Source organism: Bos javanicus, chromosome 28 (genome assembly GCF_032452875.1).
Source record: "Bos javanicus breed banteng chromosome 28, ARS-OSU_banteng_1.0, whole genome shotgun sequence".
NCBI classification, from domain to species: domain Eukaryota; kingdom Metazoa; phylum Chordata; class Mammalia; order Artiodactyla; family Bovidae; genus Bos; species Bos javanicus.
In genome coordinates, this window is record NC_083895.1 from 19,772,360 (window position 1) to 19,792,434 (window position 20,075).

The window sequence follows — 20,075 nt, forward strand, 5'->3', positions numbered from 1 at the left end:
GTATAATCATAAGGGATTTGATTTAGACCATGTCTGAATGGTCTAGTGGTTTTCCCTACTTTCCTCAATTTAAGTCTGAATTTGGCAATAAGGAGTTCATGATCTGAGCCACAGTCAGCTCCCAGTCTTGTTTTTACTGACTGTATAGAGTTTCTCCATTTTGGCTGCAAAGAATATAATCCATCTGATTTTGGTGTTGACCATCTGGTGATGTCCATGTGTAGAGTCTTCTCTTGTGTTATTGGAAGAGGGTGTTTGTTATAACCAGTGCTTCTTTTGGAAAAACTCTATTAGCCTTTGCTCTGCTTCCTTCTGTACTCCAAGGCCAAATTTGCCTGTTACTCCAGGTGTTTCTTGACTTCCTACTTTGGCATTCCACTCCCCTATAATGAAAAGGACATCTTTTTCAGGTGTTAGTTCTAGAAGGTCTTGTAGGTCTTCACGAACCATTCAACTTCCAGCCTGAACTTTGTACTTTGATTAAAATAAATTCAACTTCAAAAATCTGTAAGACAGTCATGAAAGCTGACCACATGAAGTCAGAGAGAAAATGTCAAAGCATTTTGTAAAGTACGAAAAAATAAAAATTCATCTGATCAAGATGCAATGTTAAGAGTAACTCATATCCGAGAAAGTCTCCCAGAGAAAACAATTTAAAATATGGACAAACTATTTAAAACACAACTAGGAATAAATTGGACAGAGAAGGAAGTGGCACCATGGTATATTCATACAGAGAAATACTTATCAATAAAAAGGAACAATACATGCTAGTTACTGAAGAGTCTCACTGATGTATGCTAGTTAGTGAAGAATCTCAAAAATATTATGCTAATGAAAAAAACAGGGTACACATTGGACAAATTCTATTTATATTAATTTCTAGAGGCAAAATTAAGGCAAAATCTATGGTGAAAAAAAGAAAAAGAACAGTGTTTGCCTCTTCAAGTGGGAACAGAGGCAGGTACTACTCATCCAGCATTGAGGAAAAACAAACAAAGCATATACAGAAAGCATAGTTTATTCAAAGAGGGATAAAAGGCAACACCAAACTGACAGAAGTAATGAATGGCTGTTTATGAAACTGATAACATAAAACACAGAGAGAGAGAGAGCTATTTTAAGTAACTTTTAAACTTTTAACCTTTTATCCACAAGAATGTATATATATTTGTATGTATACACACACACATATGCAAAAAAAGAACTTTCATCATAAAAAATAATCTGAACTGATAGATGAATAGATATAAGACAAAGCAAATATAGTAAAATATTAATTGCAGAGTCTAGGTTGCAGATATATCAGTCTTCACAGTATAATTCTTTCAACTTTTATGTACACTGTAAAGTTTTAATAATTCCTATGGTCAGAAAAGAACTACAAGGACATCTTGAACTTGCTCAGATGGATTTATATCAGCAATCATGCTGGTATTATAATTATGAAACTGTTTTATATAATCATAGTATAAAACAAATATATATACAAATCAAATAAGGAAATATATTGCTGTTTCTTAGGAATTAAGATATTTAGTATAAGAAAAAGAGATACAAAGTAATTCAAAAAACTTATAAATATCAATATAAACTCGTCAGTTTTTAAGTCTTTCCCACAGTTATACCATTTTCAAGGCCTAAAATTAGCAATCCCAATAAAAGTGAGCATACCTAATGCTCATATCTTGGTTTAAAATCACCACTGACACTTAAAGCAGATCAAGATTCATTAAAGAAATGTCAGACTCTAGGTCTAATGCACAGAAAATACAAGGCAAACCTGGGTCTCCTTTTGTGCCAGAAAGTAAGACAGTTTCTAATGACTAATAGAGAGACAAGTCAAAAGGACAAAGAAGCCAGTTTAAAGGACCTTCCATTGAACAAAATTGGGACAATTTAATCTATAAAAAAGATTAATGAATATAAATGAAAATAACACACTGGATTAAAAACCCCCACAAATCTATGGAGACAGAAAGAAGAGGAATGCCCTTCCTTACAAAAGAATATTAGCCAAAAGTTATAGGAAAACAGATTATTATTAATAGATAATGACTGTCTTGTAAAGTCCTAATAATTTAGGCAAGGATCATAAGTGGATATAATCATTAAATGAAAGCTTGTTGGATAACAGAATATTCTCCCAGCTACAATGTAACAGCCCAAAGATTACTTATGAATCATGAAGGGAAAGCTATTATAGTATCACAGAGGAGAAATGTGGCAACTGCTATTTAAACCAAGTGATCAAACTCAACATTATTTAAAGCAGTAAAAACCAGTATCATATTGTTACACATTGCAGAATATACAGTATCCAATCTCACTTAGAAAAATTATTGAAAAATACGTTTAATCAGAATCTGACTAAGATCCAACTTTCAGTTACAGCAAAAAATGAGAAAAAGTTCAGTAATACCATAAACAATGAACTGATAGGAATTGGGGGATGCAACCCCAAAATACGCCAAAATGGCATACTATTTTGAATTAAAGTTACCTAAGAAATAGTTCATGCAAGAACACCCTAACCCTCCTTTGTTCCCCTGAAAGCAGGAAACAGGGCTCCTATGGGAAGATCTCCTCCCTGTGCTGGAGGATGGAGGCATCCTTATTGCCAGAGACACATAGTTTGGGGCAGAGAAGCTATATATGCAAACTTCATTACTTCTTCATTAATTTGCTACTCTAAGCTCAAATCTCTTTGTTTTCTCAAATCCTCACAAATAATTTACTCTTTGTTCAAAAAGGTATATAAAATAAACAACCTGCTTTGGTCAATTTTTGAATCTTTTAGTTATGTTCAGTTTAGTTCAGTCTCTCAGTCATGTCCGATTCTTGGCGACCCACGAACCGCAGCACGCCAGGCCTCCCTGTCCATCACCAACTCCCGGAGTCCACCCAAACCTATGTCCATCGAGTTGGTGATGCCATCCAACCATCTCATCCTCTGCCGTCCCCTTCTCCTCCTGCCTTCAATCTTTCCCAGCATCAGGGTCTTTTCAAATGAGTCAGCTCTTCTCATTAGGTGGCCAAAGTACTGGAGTTTCAGCTTCAACATCACGCCCTCCAATAAACACCCAGGACCGATCTCCTTTAGGATGGACAGGTTGGATCTCCTTGCAGTCCAAGGGACTCTCAAGAGTCTTCTCCAACACCACAGTTTAAAAGCATCAATTCGCTGGGGCTCAGCTTTCTTTTTAGTCCAACTGTCTCATCCATACATGACCACTGGAAAAACCATAGCCTTGACTAGAGCGACCTTTGTTGACAAAGTAATGTCTCTGCTTTTTAATATGCTGTCTAGGTTGGTCATAACTTTCCTTCCAAGGAGTAAGCGTCTTTTAATTTCATGGCTGCAATCACCATCTGCAGTGATTTTGGAGCCCCCAAAAATAAAGTCAGCCATTGTTTCCACTGTTTCCCCATCTATTTGCCATGAAGTGATGAGACAAGATGCCATGATCTTACTTTTCTGAATGCTGAGCTTTAAGCCAACTTTTTCACTCTCCTCTTTCACCTTCATCAAAAGGCTCTTTAGTTCTTCTTCACTTTCTGCCATAAGGGTGGTGTCATCTGCATATCTGAGGTTATTGATATTTCTCCCAACAATCTTGATTCCAGCTTGTGCTTCCTCCAGCCCAGCGTTTCTCATGATGTACTCTGCATATGAGTTAAGTAAGTAGGGTGACAATACACAGCCTTGATGTACTCCTTTTCCTATTTGGAACCAGTCTGTTGTTCCATGTCCAGTTCTAACTGTTGCTTCCTGACCTGCATACAGGTTTCTCAAGAGGCAGGTCAGGTGGTCTGGTATGGGACCACCATATATACAAAATTAAACTTGTTTTTCTTTTACTAATCTGTCTTGTATTAGACCAGTCAAAAGAAATCAGAGGGGCAAATGGAAAAATTTTCCCTCCCCTGTACAGACAAATATAAAATGCAGAATATTTTTAGAGGATATTTTTTAAAGTCTAGAATCTTCAAAGCATCAATGACAAGTAGTTTTTAGAAAATGGTAAAATGATAAAAGAAACTAAAGAGACATAATCAAATGACTCTTGATTGAATTCTTGTTTGAGAAAAGCAATTATAAAGAATTTTCTTTTGACAACCAGGATAAACTGAATATTGACTGAATATTAGTTGATTATTATGGAATTCCTGTCAGTATTTTACATATGATAATCGTACTTTGGTTATGTAGGAAAATGTTCTTGTTTTTAGATGATACATGCTGAACTATTGAAATATACATCCCATGTTGTCTGCAACTTATTTTCAAATGCTTAAACACAGACAAAGAAAAATGTGTGTGTGTGCGTACGCATGCATGTGTTGTGTGAGCGAAAAATAAAAATATGCATGTGTGCACATGCAGGCATGCAAGTGTATATGAGTACAAAGATAAAGACGGAGAAAGAGTGAACGTATTTGGCAAACTTCCAGGTGGAGAATAAAGATGATGTCTATCACACTATTCTTATAAGTTTTTACATCTGAAATTTCACAATAAAAAATTGATTTTAAAAAAGTTAACAAAGTAGAGAATAAAAAAGGACAATCGAGAACATGGCAAGCATAGAGGCCAACAAAAACATTAAGAACCTAAGAACAAGGAATAAAGTTACAAGAAGAATAAGAAGTAACTGCCATACAATTAACAATTATTCAATTATAAGCCCTATTTGTTCATCATACACATGGAAGGGAGAATGACACAAAACATTATGAAGCACAAGTTAAACTGTTCTTAAATAATTACACGGCACTATTAGGTGTTCTGGGGGATACAAAGGTGAAAGAGAAAAGAATCAACATCAGGTGAATTGCCTTCAAGCTCTAGGCATCATTTCTATTTCACCAGTAAGTATGAACCAGACATTGTCCCTGTCTCCGAAAGTTTATCATGTAATTGAAAATACATATTCCAAAGAGAATACAGTATGTTACAGTGAGATATTCATGGCTCAAATGTTACTAGAACTAACAGGAAGCAAATAATCATTTTTTGAATCCTTACTGTGAGCATAAGTAAGAAATTATCTTTTTCTGAACTCACTTATGAAGGAAACTTTGATGATGCAAGTAAGGTATGGCAGAACAAAAAAGGTCTATAAAATGGAAACAGAAGATAGGACACTTCAGTATAAACAAAAGCAGGGGCAGGAAAATTCAAAATCCATTTCAGGGATACAGACCAAGCATTTGGCTGAAATAAATTTGCAAAGTAGAAATTAACAAACTAATTTGTAAACTATTATGGAAGTAGTTTGAGATCAGACCACAAATGCAGTGTCTATCTAAAGAATTTTAGTAAATGGAAACCATTAGCTGTCTTTAAGAAGTGAACCAATATAAGCAATTCTTTATGGCTATACGGGCTTCCCAGGTGGCACAATGTTAAAGAATCCACCTGATAACGCAGGACACGTAAGAGATACAGGTTTGATCCCTGGGTTGGGAAGATCCCCTGGAGTAGGAAATGGCAACCCACTCCAGTATTTGCCTGGAAAATTCCACAGACAGAGGAGTCAGGCATAAGGGTCAGAACAGTGCAATGAACTAGGCACAATTCACATTGCACGCGTATGTGTGTGTGTGCGCGCGCATACAGGAAAAGGTGGTGAGTTTGACTCACCAATTAAACAACTAGCATATTGACAGACTGCTATAAACAAGCAATCCTATCCTCTAAACTAATGTCGTAAGCTGTCCACACTCTACCTCTCACCCCTACTACTACTGTCTACTCAACCTAGAAAGCTTTCTATATTTCACTTTTTTGGGGGGTGGGGGGCTGCACTGGGTCTTCATTGCTGTGCGCAGGCTTTCTCTAGTGTGGCAAGTGGGGGCTACACTTCATTGAGGTACATGGGCTTTTCATTCTGGCGACTTCTCTTGTTGCAGAGCACAGGCTCTAGGGCTCACAGACTTCAGGTATTGTGGGTTCCTGGGCTCTAGAGCACAGGCTCAGTAGCTGTGACACATGGGCTCAGTCGCTCTGAAGCATGTGGGATCTCCCCAAACCAGGGATTAAACCCATATCCCCTGCACAGGCAGGTCGATTCTTAACCAGGTAAGTCCCTTCACTTTTTCCTGAGTCACTCTGACTCTACTATGAATTTTACACAAACCTAAACATTTTTTGCATATCTAGATGTAAAAAATGGATAATATACCAGAAGTTAAAGAGAACAAGGCTTCTGTTACATTATTAGAATATTATAGTAAGGGAACATTTAACCCGTTATCAATATTCCCAGGTGGTTAAAAAAAGAGCTAATGATATGACTATATCACAGATTTATCAAGTAGGGTTCCTCAACTAAACCAGAAAATGACTACTATTTTCTCAGTTCTCCCAAGAACGGTACCAAACTAGCACTGTTCCCCATATACAGACGTTAAGCCATTGTATAGAATGCATGTCTTGGAGCATCAGGGCTTGTTTCTTGAAACCTCAGTTAACCAGACTATAAAATGAAGCAAGACTATTTGTTTACTTATAAGACAATGCCTAATAAATTAAGAAATAACTGAAACTGTTTGCAGAATGCTTGTTTCTGTGTAGAGAGCACCTCGCGTGAATATCAGAAAAATCCAAAACTCATGTATTAGTTTTTATAAAACTCTCATCAAAAGTTACTTATTTGATCACTTCATCTGTCTGTTCTTAAATTTGTTGTTCAGTTGCTCAGTCGTATCCAACTCTTTGTTCTTAAATATTTTCCTTAAAAATTGATTATTTCATTATTTTGTCTCACCATCGTTTTCAATAGTCTGCCAGATAACCTTCCCAAAAACCCATTTTATCATACCTCTTTCTTGTTGAAAATAAAATGATAAAAGATAAGCAAACAATGAACTAAACATAAAGCCTTCAAATAACTTACTAGAGTAGCTTGGGGTAGTACAGAGTACATGGCTTCTTTGGGGAGGGTGAAGTTTTCTCTGGCATTTAAGTCATTTGGGTTCACGTCCCAAACAGAGAGACACTACTGGGTGCCCTTTGAAACAGTTGCTTAGTATTTCTAAGTCCCTATCCCAAATCTTCAATAAAGTAGTTTATACCTTTCTCAGCTTGTGATGTGGTATTTATAAACGCCCTGGCACACAATATGCCAGCTAGAAAGACTATCAGGAAATAACAATTAAATTTCTATCATTGTAAACTTTCTTGACTCTTTGCTATCCACATCCTTTCCCACTTTGGCTTGATCTTCAGCTTCATCCAAACACATCTTTTCACTGCAATTGAATAATTCATGCTCATCTTTCATCCCAAACTTTTGAGATTTTCTTTCTTAGAATCCTGCTTTCCTCCTACTCAACAAACCAAACTCTATCTATCCAATTCTTCCATTAGACCTTCCTTAACTATACCATTTTATAGTGATTTAACTCTTCTTTGAAAAACTCTAGATGTAGTCCATTAATTTTTTGACATTTTACCATAAAATTTTAGAGAAGGTAGACTAGTGTTAGGCAGTAGGCTCATTAAAGTGCTATTTAAGTTCTGGCAGCAAAGTAAAACTGGAATACTTTTCTACCTTGAAGACCACCAAAACGAAGATAGGTACAGACTGCTGAGTCTCTGAAGGTAAAGTATTTGACTGCTGAATATACAAATATACTCACACTTTGACAAATTCTGTTCTTTGAATTTGAATTCACTAGCACAATATTTAGTAAATGTTCTACAAGTAGTAGATATTTGATAAATACTGGAGTGATTAATCAAATGCCATAATTTACGTAACTTTCTTGAAGGAACTAAAAAAAAAACTATCATGGGATTCTTTTTTATCTTTAGGCTCTTTTATGTAATAAGAAAGTGAGTACTGTAATTTTCAGGTACATTTGATCAGTGACCTCGGGTTATATGTGCACATAACAAAAAGAAGTTGTAAACAAAATAATTCATACAGAATATTCAGATTTTTAAAGAAATAATAATTAACAGATGCAATGTTTCTATATGAGTGATAAACAAATATAAATGTTGAAATATAAAAGAAATATACCATCAAAGCTATTTTTATCAAAGATAATAAGTAAAGAAACTGAAGGTTGTACACATTTTCAGGTGAGAGTTCCAGATATTTTTTCTTATCTTTGTTATATAAATCCAACAGGGATTAAGACAATTTAACATTTTTACAAATCAGCAACTTCAGGAAAGCTGTACTGTCAAATTAATAAAATGGCCAGTTCACAAATCATCGTAAATATTTAAGAACATAAATATGAAGGGCAGATGTCATTCCCAGAGACATTCTATGTAATTGTGAGTGATGACAAATACTGAGTGTTTAGTCCCACATTGTATACTTAAACCGGCTTCCCAGGTGGCCCAGTGGTAAAGAAGATGTGAGAGCCACAGGCTGAATCCCTAGGTCGGGAAGATCCTGTGGAGCAGGAAATAGCAACCCACTCCAGTATTCTTGCCTGGAAAATCCCATGGACAGAGGAGCCTGGCGGGCTACAGTCCATAGGGTCCCAAAGAGTCGGACACAACTGAGCATGCCTATACTTAAAATCCAGTGCTTCTCAAACTTTCCCACTTAAACAATCCTCCTAAACAAAATATTGTTATAAATCCTCCTTGACAAAATATTGCTAGGAGAAGGAATATATACCCCCGTGAGTAGCATAATATAAAACTAAGCCACACTTCTAAATTTCTTACACTTTATCTTAAAAATTCATGCTACAAAAAGATATGCCATAGTTTTTCTTTGGCTTTGCCTGTCTTCTGACACATAATCATGTACTCTAAGTAATATATTTGGCCCATTTGGGAAGCACTGACTTATTATGGGTATCTGAAAAATATTTTCCTACATTATGATACTGGAATAACTTCATTTTATAATGCCAGGGATAAATAATAGTGAAAATTATTTGACATATTATGAATACTAATTATATAAAAGGTGTTTTTAGGTTTTTAATATATATCTTAATTTTCAAAATGTAAATATTATGTCAACTGTAGAAAAGAAATTTTTCTTTACTACAGAAATTAAACAGAGATTAAACAGCTATCCCAAGGGAATAAAGCTAATAAATACTAGCCACTTTGTACACAAGTGTTTATTATATGATTTCATCAATATTCTATTTTTACAGAAACTCTTTCTCTGATGTGTGACTTTACCTTACTTTTCAAGAATTTCATGGAGGAGTACTGTGAACATCCAAATCAATGGCCACTAATGTCTAAAAAGAAACTTTTAACTAGTGCTATAGCTTTAACAATGATTAACCATGGATAATGTAAAACCATTTATATGATAAAGGAAGCCAGTATCTAGTCACTGAGTCAATTCTAAGGTCCAAATAAAACCTGGCACTGTAAAAGGCAGCACAAATCGATAGAGAGAACAAGGACCAGGAGTTACTTAGCAAATCATAAGTAACCTCTCATTAGCTTCTGTCACTAGTTAAAATATGAGTTGAGTGACTTGCTTCACTAGAACTTACACTCACCATACAAAAGGAATGTGCGTGCTGATTTTTAAGTTCCCCCCCGTTGATATCTTTAATTCTATTCATAGCTTTAATTTTGTTGCCCACTCATTTCAACTTCTATACCTAAGTTTCCCTTTCTCTCAGATAGTACCTTTTTAACAGTTTAAGTAATTAGCTTTTAAAAATTTACATTTGTACACATTAATACTCTAGTATCAATCTTGATCCTTCTCAAAATATTTCCTCACTCCTTGCTTCTTAACCACTTCATTTTACAACCTTAAAGTAATGAAAACAATAAAACTGCCCAGTAAAAACTGCTGCCTTAATAGTACGTTTACTCTGAGCCCTACTGTCAAAACATTTATGATACTAGAGGCTACTTCAGTATATTTTTTAAAAGCTTTGGTGATTTGACATTTAGATTAAATTTAAGGTTGAATCACACAGTGTTTTTAATGTAAATATTTAAGTACATTAAAAACCAAAGGTAAACAATGCCACTAACCATTTTCCAGCTTGATTTGCAATCTGCTCTTCTAACTTCTGCAGCTCCAATGTGTAAGCCATTATTCGAGCATTGCACACCATGAGATTCTTAACTGCCTGCAAAATCTGGCCTTTTTGAGTGCTCAAAGAAAGGAGTTTCCATATTCCTTCTCGTATTCGAATTTCCAAATCCATTTTTTCTTGAATGCTGCAGTTCTTAGAAAAGAGAGAGGGGGAAAAAAGCATTTTAAAAGGCAGCAAAACACAGAATAATATTTCTTTATATTCCTAAAAAATGAAACGTACTATCTAGTATTATAATTTTATAACATATCAGGAAAGTAATAAAGTTTAATATGTGATAGTATAAAAATTGTTAAATACGCTCTGCAAAATCTTAATTTCTTGCTTTATTAGGGAGCCTTTATAATCTACTAGAAAAACAGAACAGAAACAAAAGTGAGAAATACTACATATTTTTACTGTAATTGTACAAGGTTGAATAGTGCCCCCCAAACATTCTCGTCCTCCCAGAACCTCAGAATGGGACCTTATCTGGACAGTTTTGCAGATATAATTAGTTAAGATGAGGTCATACTAGGTTCATTTTGGCCCTAAATCCAATAACTATTGGCCTCATAGCAAAGTCAGACGGAGAAACAGAGGAACACACAGAGAACTCGATGTGAAGATGCAGGTAAAGACTGCAGTAATGAGTCTACAAGCCAAGGAACACCAATATTGCCAGCAACCATCAGAAGCTGGAAAAGGCAATGACAGATTCTTCTCTAGTCCCTTCAGCAGGAACATAGCCCTGCAGATACTTCTGGACTCCAGAACTACGACAGAAAAAATTTCTATTGTTTTAAGCCATTCAATTTTCGTACCTTGTTATGGCAACCTCAGGAAACTAACACAAAAATATAATAACCAAGGTGAAAAGTATAGCATATATATGTTTCATGTAAGTTGCACTGTGAAATGGCAAGATGTTAACTGATGATACTGAATTAACCAAGGAAAAACTTTCTAAAAGAACAGATGCTGAATAAAGGAACTAAGGTTTAGCAGCAGAGAGGTTAACAGGCTATTTGTTAGAGTAAGCAATGTAAATAAAATCTCAGAAGCAAGAGAATGAAAGCACCGTGCTAAGAAAATGTCAGGAGCTTTAGCTTCCTGGACCAGAGATTTAGAACATAGTTTTGTATACATTTATTTTAGTTTTAAGAGTCACCATGAAACTACTAAATTATTTTAGTTCTGAAAGTCTTTCTTTCATTCTGTACAATGATCTTATAACATCCTGGCTCTAAAAGCAAGTTTCAGATATAACATCAAAATTCTATAAATTGATATGTACTCTTCTGATTTAATTCAGTGACTTTAAAAAAAATTATAAATCGCTAGATACTCTTTGTTATTTTGTTGTTTAGTTGCTAAGTTGTTACTTTTTACTATCCTACAAACATGTGTTAATGCTTCAGTATGTCTACTTCTAAAAACAGATCGCCCTGGTTTCTGTGGTTAAAAAAAAAAGAATGCTATAATTTACCTTTTAAATGAAATAAAATCTGTATCAAAAATATGAATGAATCTAATAACAGAAGTTTCAGATACTGAAAAGACAATCTTTTTAAAAAGCAGAAAAGTTAGAGCAATAGTCTATGAAGATTCAGTTCAGTTCAGTCGCTCAGTCATGTCCAACTCCTTGCGACCCCATGAATCGCAGCACGCACCAACTCCTGGAGTTTACCCAAACTCATGTCCATAGAGTCGGTGATGCCGTCCAGCCATCTCATCCTCTGTGGTCCCCCCTTCTCCTTCTGCCCCCAATCCCTCCCAGCATCAAGGTCTTTTCCAATGAGTCAACTCTTCACATGAGGTGGCCAAAGTATTGGAGTTTCAGCTTTAGCATCAGTCCTTCCAATGTTAACTGCTGATACTGAATTAACCAAGGAAAAACTTTCTAAAAGACTGATCTCTTTTAGAATGGACTGGTTGGATCTCCCTGCAGTCCAAGGGACTCTCAAGAGTCTTCTCCAACACCACAGTTCAACCCATCAATTCTTCAGCACTCAGCTTTCTTTATAGTCCAACTCTCACATCCATACATGACCACTGGAAAACCCATAGCCTTGACTAGATGGACCTTTGTTGGTAAAGTAGTATCTCTGCTTTTGAATATGCTGTCTAGGTTGCTCATAAGTTTCCTTCCAAGGAGTAAGCGTCTTTTAATTTCATGGCTGCAATCACCATCTGCAGTGATTTTGGAGCCCAAAAAAGTAAAGTCTGACACTGTTTCCACTGTTTCCCCATCTATTTGCCATGAAGTAATGGGACCAGATGCCATGATTTTAGTTTTCTAAATGTTGAGCTTTAAGCCAACTTTTTCACTCTCCTCTTTCACTTTCATCAAGAGGCTTTTTAGTTTCTCTTCACTTTCTGCCATGAGGGTGGTATCATCTGCATATCTGAGGTTATCGATATTTCTCCCGGCAATCTTGATTCCAGCTTGTGCTTCTTCCAGCCCAGCGTTTCTCATGATGTACTTTGCATATGAAGATTACTCGAAAAGAAAAACTGCAGATGATTTAACTTAACTATCCAAATCCAGCAAATGTACTATTCACATGCAGAAACAGACTTGTTTAATTATGTTCTGTAATTACATCATGTAATCACTGTATAAAAACCTTCTTTTGTAGCATAACTCAAAACTGATGTACTATATAAATGTAGTCATTTGCTACTTTTCCTTCTTTACACGTGACTGAATTTCAACAACTCCATCTCATCTTTTTATGACTTGTGAGTCCCAAAGTAAATTCCTTTTTAATGTAATTAGTAATTAATTATAAGAGTTATCTGTGTGACCCACATGTCTATAGAAATAAACTCTGGCAGGCAGGTTAGCATTGGAGAGCGCACTTACAGAGCAACTTGAAACTGGGATGAAAAACTACCCCACAACTCGAATATAAACAAGTACCATCTGGTGCCATTAAATTCAAGTTTGCTTTTTAAACAGTAGAATGAGGCAGCCAGTTGAACTAGCACAGTCATTCTTAAAGCTGCCTACACATTAGAATCACCTCAGGCAAAGAAAAACAAACAATTAGGATTTTTGGAAGTGGAACCTGCACATTTTTTGTTTTTTAAAATTCCTTTGGTGACTCAGTGCACAGTTCAGGTAGAGAACCAGCGCTGGACTGTTTGATATTCCCCAGCAATCTGGGAAATTGCAGAAACCTTAAGGAACCAGCAGGTGGCCACAAAAACACTAAGCAATTGGTTTCTAAGGTTTCTATCCTGTAAATGAAGATTGTCTCTCTTCATCAATTATTGATCAAGACTTCATAAAACTGGAGAGGCTTGGGATAGAGTGGAGAAAGGAAATGTACATTCAGGGCTTAAAAAAATTTTACAGTATTTGTAGGATTAAAAGTTCATTAAAGAAATGAGATATAGCTGGCAGATATTAGAATTCTAATGCGAAGGACAACTCATTGGAAAAGACCCTAATGCCTGGAAAGATTGAAGGCGGGAGGAGAAAGGGACAACAGAGGATGAGATAGCTGGATGGCATCACCGACTCGATGGACACGAGTTTGACCAAGTTTCGGGAGTTGGGTGATGGACAGGGAAGTCTGGCATGCTGCAGTCCATGAGGTCTCAGAGTCGGACATGACTGAGCGACTGAACTGAACTGATCCTTTAGATCAGACTTCCCAGTGGCTCAGTGATAAACTGCCTGCCAATGCAGGAAACGCAAGTTCGACCCCCCGGGTCAGGAAGATCACCTGGAAAAAGAAATGGCAAACCATTTCAGTATTCTTGCCTGGAAAATCCCATGGACAGAGGAGCTTGGAGGACTACATACAGTCCATGGGGTCGCAAAGAGTCACAACTGAGTTACTGAGCACACACATCCTCTAGAGCGGGGGCGGGGAGGGACGCTAACTATAGTTAACCTAGTGCCTGTTTTTGTAAATAAAGTTGTACTGGCGCACAGTCACGCCCATTTATATTGTCTATGGCTACTTTCAAACTGCAAAGGCAGAACTGAATAATTTCAAGAGAGACTACGTGGCCCACAAAGCTGAAAATATTTACCATGTGTCCCTTTACAGAAGTGGTTTGCTGATCCCTAACCCAGCCAAATTAACATACATAGTGAACTGTGACCTTACCTCCCTTACTCTACAGTGAGTGGATGTGGATCTTGGAGGGCTGATACAAGTGGGATAAACTAAGTGTATTTTTTTTTTCTGGAGAATCCCAGGGACGAGGGAGCCTGGTGGGCTGCCGTCTATGGGGTCACACAGAGTTGGACACGACTGAAGTGACTTAGCATAGCATAGCATAGTTGATTTAAAATGTTGTGTTAGCTTCTGTTTTTAATGTATTCATGGAGAAACAAAAGGACCAGTTTTGTGTTCTTCATGCAAGTTCTCTTACTGTAGTATATACTATATGATCTCTGGGGCAAGCAGATCCCCTGGAGAAGGAAATGTCAACGCACTCCAGTATTCTGGCCTGGGAAATCCCATGGACAGGGGAGCCTGGTGGGCTATAGCCCATGGGATTACAAGAGTCGGACATGACTTAGCGACTAAACCACCACTACCAGACTAGAATGTACAGTACACATCTATGCTTTATATACAGAGAAAACATCTCTGGTCAAGGAAACTACTCTAACCAAGAAAAGCTTCATGGAGTCAAAGGACTTGGTTTTAGTTAAGAAGGGGTACAAAGCGCTCCAAGGCTAGGAGTGATGTCTAGTGCCAACCACAGTGAGAACAGTGATTGTGTAATGACATAAGCATTCGATGGTGATGCTTACTGACCTCAGAGAGGAAGAGTAGGCAACTAGAATCATATTGGCAGAATCAAGACCGACTAGGACACATGACAAAAGCATGTCTCTAAATAAGGGCTTGCTATCGAGTCAAACAGAAGCCTTATCTCGTAGGTATTTAAAGTTAGGTTGATAAGACTAACCGGCTAGAGCAAGGCTAAGAAGGAAATTGATGACTTAAATGTGAAAACTTAGATAATGTAGGAAACAGAAATACACTAAATTTTAAGAGCTAGAATGGCACACAAAGGAAGAACAAAGAAAATGCCAGAGCGGTGGAATCAAGCACTGACTAAAAAAAAGAAAAAGAAAAACGAAGCTGGCAGCTGGTAAAAAAAAACAAAACTGCATGAATCCAGATAGAACCTACACCCACCTAATGCATATAGTTAAACCATGTTAACCGAGAGACTACAATGAAAAAGACTCCAAAATGGCATATACAGATACATTCTTTCCCAAAGAAACTGTGTGTATTTTAAGAATTGTTTATGTACAGAGAAAAGTCTGGAAATTGTTAACAATGCTCATTCTGGGGAATGGAACTAGAGAAAGAGTTCATAAATTCATGTTTCTATGATTACTTTTCTGCAATGAGAAAGTATGCCTTGAATTTTAATTTTTATAAAGACTGCAAAAGCTTAAACATTTATAAGAAAAGGTAGGTGGCTGTTCCAGCTATTCGGATAAATGGGACAAAGGTAGTAACAAAACCAGTCATCTTTCAAGCATGTATGAGTGCTAGGTACTGTTAAGTGGAGTCGCTTAGTCGTGTCCAACTCTTTGCGACCCCATGGAGTGTAGCCTACCAGGCTCCTCCATCCGTCCATGGAATTTTCCAGGCAAGAGTACTGGAGTGGGTTGCCATTTCCTTCTCCAGGAGGATATTCCTGACCCAGGGATCGAACTGGGGTCTCCTGCATTGTAGGCAGACACTTTTACCATCTGAGCCACAAGGGAAGTCCATTAAGTACTTTAAAGAGGTTCTCAAATTCCAACAACTCTCTAGAATAAGCAATTTCCCCATTCCGCAACTGCAGAAACTGCAACTTAGAAAAGACAGCAAACTTATGCAAGGTTCCACAACAAGCAGAATTGGATTTCACCTTAATCAGACTTCAAAGACAATATTCTATGCTGTGAGTAGTGACAGATAACTCTAACGTTCAAGTACAGAAGTTATACTAGTGAGTGATGATCTCAGAATCTTTGGGCCTATCTTATGGCAGGTTCATTAATATCAAAGGAAATACAAAAATTCAGTGTTAGTCAAGTATAAAATTTTTTTACTGACCCTCAATATTCCTGTTAGATTACAGCCTATTACTATTTGCAATTTTTCTCCACGATCCAAACAGAAGGAATTCCACAACTCAATTATCTTAATTTGTTGCTACCTATGAAATCATTAAGTATTGTACTTTCCTACATGTAAATAATCTCACCTTTATGTATACTTAAGTATTTCTTGTCATTCCACATACAACTTCTTTAATGACCTTATTCTCATCTCTTTTGTACCATTCCAAAATACTGCTGCTACACACAACTCAATAAGTACGCCTGATCAGCCCCACCAACACCTATGTGATAAATGCAAGAGCCTCAAGATACCACCAATTCACTAGAAATCAAATTTTAAAAAATAATTAGTACGATCGAAGTGAAACAGAGCAGGACCCTTAAGGTTCCTGCCCCCCACGTCCTCAGCTTGCCTTTTTTGCCTGTGAAACATCTTTAGCTTAACAATAAGTTTAATCAGAAAAGTAAGAAAATACAGAAGCAAAGAAAAGCTTGAAAACAGGACAAAACAATAATATCAATAATTTAGTTAGTAAGGAAAGTCAATGCCATTTAGTTCCTTCTCAAGGGCTATAGATAATATTCTAAGCCATATCCCATGAGCTGTCTTATGGATACTGAAACCCCAACCAGGCAGAACAAGCTGTCAATACAAGACCAGACAGTAGCCATTACAGAAGCCGCCATAACTCCAAGAATTGGTCTCAAAGAAATGAGAACAAACCTACCCTGGAAGTGAAGCTTAACTATTTAAAACAATCAAGATGCCACTGGTCAGACTACCAATGACAATTTCAAGATGACTGTCAAAGCTGACTGTGCTATTTCTGCATGCAGCCCCCTCCCTCTGCCTATAAAAGCTTTTGGCCACTTGTCACTGGGGTGAAGTCAGCCTTTGGATACGAGTCCGCCCTCCCCCAGGGCTTCTCTGGTGGCTCAGAGGTAAAGAATCTGCCTTCCATTGCAGGAGACACAGGTTTGATCCCTGGGTCAGGAAGATCCCCTGAAGAAGGAAATACTAGAGTGGATACCGCTCTAGTATTCCTGCCTGAGAAATCCCATGGATGGAGGAGCCTGGTGGGCTACAGCCCATAGTGTCACAAAAGAGTGGAAGGACTGAGGGACTAAAGAACAACAACTGCCCTCCCCAACTCTTTGTTGGCCTCCAAAATGAAGTAAACTTTCCTTTCCACCAACCTTGCCTCTTTATTGGCTTTTAAGCAGTGAGCGACCCAGCTGGATACCAAATTTACAGTTTAAAAAAGGTACACAACGAGATAGAAAAAGAAACACTGCATCGAAATGTTAGAAACTTTTTAAATGCTGCCATAAAGCAGTATAAATTACCGATAAAGCTACTGCACTCTCTGCAGAAAGACTAAATGTCATGCTTTAGTTTTCACACCATTATGAACACTTTCTAATAATTTTGTATCTGCTGAGGATTCTAAGATTTCCAGAAAAGAAAATCGGTTTCTAAGCAAAGATAATAGGTTGGACCATACGAAATTGCTAATATTCTACCAATTCTGATCTACAAAACTGGGAATTTCATATGGTTTAACCTACTTCAGAAATAGGTAAAACTGGAGGTTAAATTGGAAGTGGATATCCCATTCAAAGGCAGAGTTTTCTTTCAAGCCCCATCTTTTAAGTATTCTTTAAAGGTTGAGAGTGGAAAGTATAATCTTTCAATAAATGCCAAGAAATAATAAAAGAATCCACTAGCAGACCAACTGTTTCTCAAGTTCAGATGTTCCAGTTTGCTTCTCCATCCCGCCCCACAGCATCTACAGTAACTATGCTTTACATCAAATCTAGTAACAAGCAAACTGTTCTCCACTGGCCTCGGGTGGGCTTCCGGAAAATCCTGGGGCTCCCAGTCCTCCGAGTCAGCCACACTTGCAAAAAGACAAGGTCCCAATCCTGGGAGGAGGGGTGAGGGGCAGGTGCGTCCAAAAGTCGCTTCCCGCTTCCAGGCCAGTTTCCTAAGAAACTGGGGGCGAGGGTGGGGAGGTGGGAATAGGGAGATCGCCAAGGTCCACTAGGGCCCCCAAAGTGCAGTCGGCTACTTTTTCCTTTTGTTTCTGACCTCGGCTGAATAGAGACGCGGACTGGGGCTCTTCCCGTCGTCCAGACAGAACTACCTCTTGAGGACCTGAAGCCGGCCCCTCCCTCACTCACCTGCTGGGCCGCAGGCCCCGCCGCGCGGAGTTCGTGTCCCCTCAGGAGGTGCCGCTCCATCTCCAGCGTCACAGCTAGGGCCGCCGGCACAACTCCGAAGCTAAGGTTTGAAAAGCCCGCCCCTGGCTGGAGCCGCGGAGGACGCCAACCGCCGCCACGGCTGTACCAAGTCCCAGCGCAGGGGAGGGGGCGAGGGGGCTAAGAGCCGGCGTGCGCGCACGCGCAGAGGGTACCCCGCGCAGCCCGTGTCTCAAGTTTGCCGAGACCCGAGTTCCCGGCGCCGGCTGGGAAGTAGGGAACAGCTGGCCCACTTAAGGGAGAGGTTGCGGTGTGGGCGGGCCTGGGACAGGAGTGGGCGGGGTCGTGGGGAAAGCAAAGCCCACTGAGCGCACCTGACGGGAAGCCTGGTTTAGGCTGGTGGTCTTCGAGGCAAGCCTTTTGCGCGCGGAGCCTTCGGCCTGCATCTCACCCAAGGCCCGCCAGAGCTCTCAGGGTCAGCTGACCCAACGCTGCAGTCCTCGGACTCCCACAGACAACCTCAATTCCAGAAAACCAAGTGACACTGCCCTCAGCGATCACTCTCTCAAACAACGCAGATTGTCACCCGAGGTCACTTAGAAACCACGGCCTTATTAATCAGGCTGGTGAGACGTCGTGACAGGCATTTCACAAGCCTTTTTCTTTTGTCCCCAATGTTTCTTTGTAATTCCAGATGCCCCTCCCCGCTGCTAAGTAGTCTGTTCTTTCTTGGAAAAAACCCTTTCATTACTCTTTCCCCACCAACATCCAAAGTGACAACAGAATGAGGTATTATTTCCCCAGACTCTGATTTCTTGCTGTCCCTAAAGACCAATATAAAGACCCTTTTAATTATATTGGGAAATTAATTATTGGGAATTAATTATAATGCCAAAATATGGAATCTTTAAAAGTCAAAATTGAAGTGCCAAAGATTTCAGGCCTTTGTAAGTTCTTTAAAACCCCACTGTCCTCTTGAAAAAGCAACAGAAGCTTCTTTGGCTTCTAACATGTTTTTTCTCCTAAGGGAAGAATCTATCAAAACAACCTTCCCACCCTCATCTCTTAAAGGCCTAGGGCACTTTTCATTCCGTAAGTAAAATGAAACATTCAACATTTTTTGTTTGCCTGAGACAGTCCTTGTTTGCGTCTGTAGTCCCAATCAATATTCCACGGATCTTGGCTTGGCCTAGTTAGAGTGGATATAAAATTATGTGGTCACATCCACAAGGCTTTTTTAAACCAGTTAGTCTGAAGATGATCTTGTGAAAATATAAAGGATGCCCTTTCTCTCATAAGGGTAATTTGCCTCTTTGAGGCCCCGGACCAGTGATTCTAGAAGCTGCCCATCTAGGAATGGCCCTCTCCTTACATTAGGAATGTATGAGTCATTAAGGATGATGACCTACATCCTTACACAAAACCATAAAATACATAGAGCTCAAAGCTACTGATACAGAATTCAACTCATTTTTTCCAAATACAGATCTGCATTCCAGAGTCATTAGGTACCCTTCTCTGAGTGCACACCTCTCTCTTATACTTACCACTTTGTGGTATAATTATCCCCTACTCAAAGTGAGCCTCATGAGCCTAGTATAGTACCTGACCCAGAAATATTGGATGCTTATATCAGCCATATATTATTTTTGATATATCACACACAGCTCTCGATCAAAATACTTAGAGAAACCATCACTTCATGGAAACAGGACCAAGCCAGCCAATTGTTTTTTGT

At 38.4% G+C, this 20,075-nt stretch overlaps 1 protein-coding gene across 4 annotated transcripts in view; it reads right to left on the reverse strand.

The window, feature by feature from the left end:
* Window positions 1–19,660, reverse strand: part of RTKN2 (rhotekin 2) — a 114,204-nt gene extending 94,544 nt beyond the window's left edge. The window contains exons 1-3 of one of the 4 annotated variants that reach the window (XM_061405087.1): window positions 18,320–19,660; window positions 13,566–13,772; window positions 9,992–10,188 (exon numbers count right to left, since the gene is read on the reverse strand). In XM_061405087.1, coding sequence (XP_061261071.1) covers window positions 9,992–10,188; window positions 13,566–13,658 — 290 coding nt within the window. In that variant the 5' untranslated portion in view covers window positions 13,659–13,772; window positions 18,320–19,660. The remainder of the gene's footprint in view (window positions 1–9,991; window positions 10,189–13,565; window positions 13,773–18,319) is intronic. The other 3 variants (XM_061405090.1, XM_061405089.1, XM_061405088.1) reach the window with 3 other exon arrangements.
* Between the last annotated feature and the right edge of the window lie 415 nt (window positions 19,661–20,075).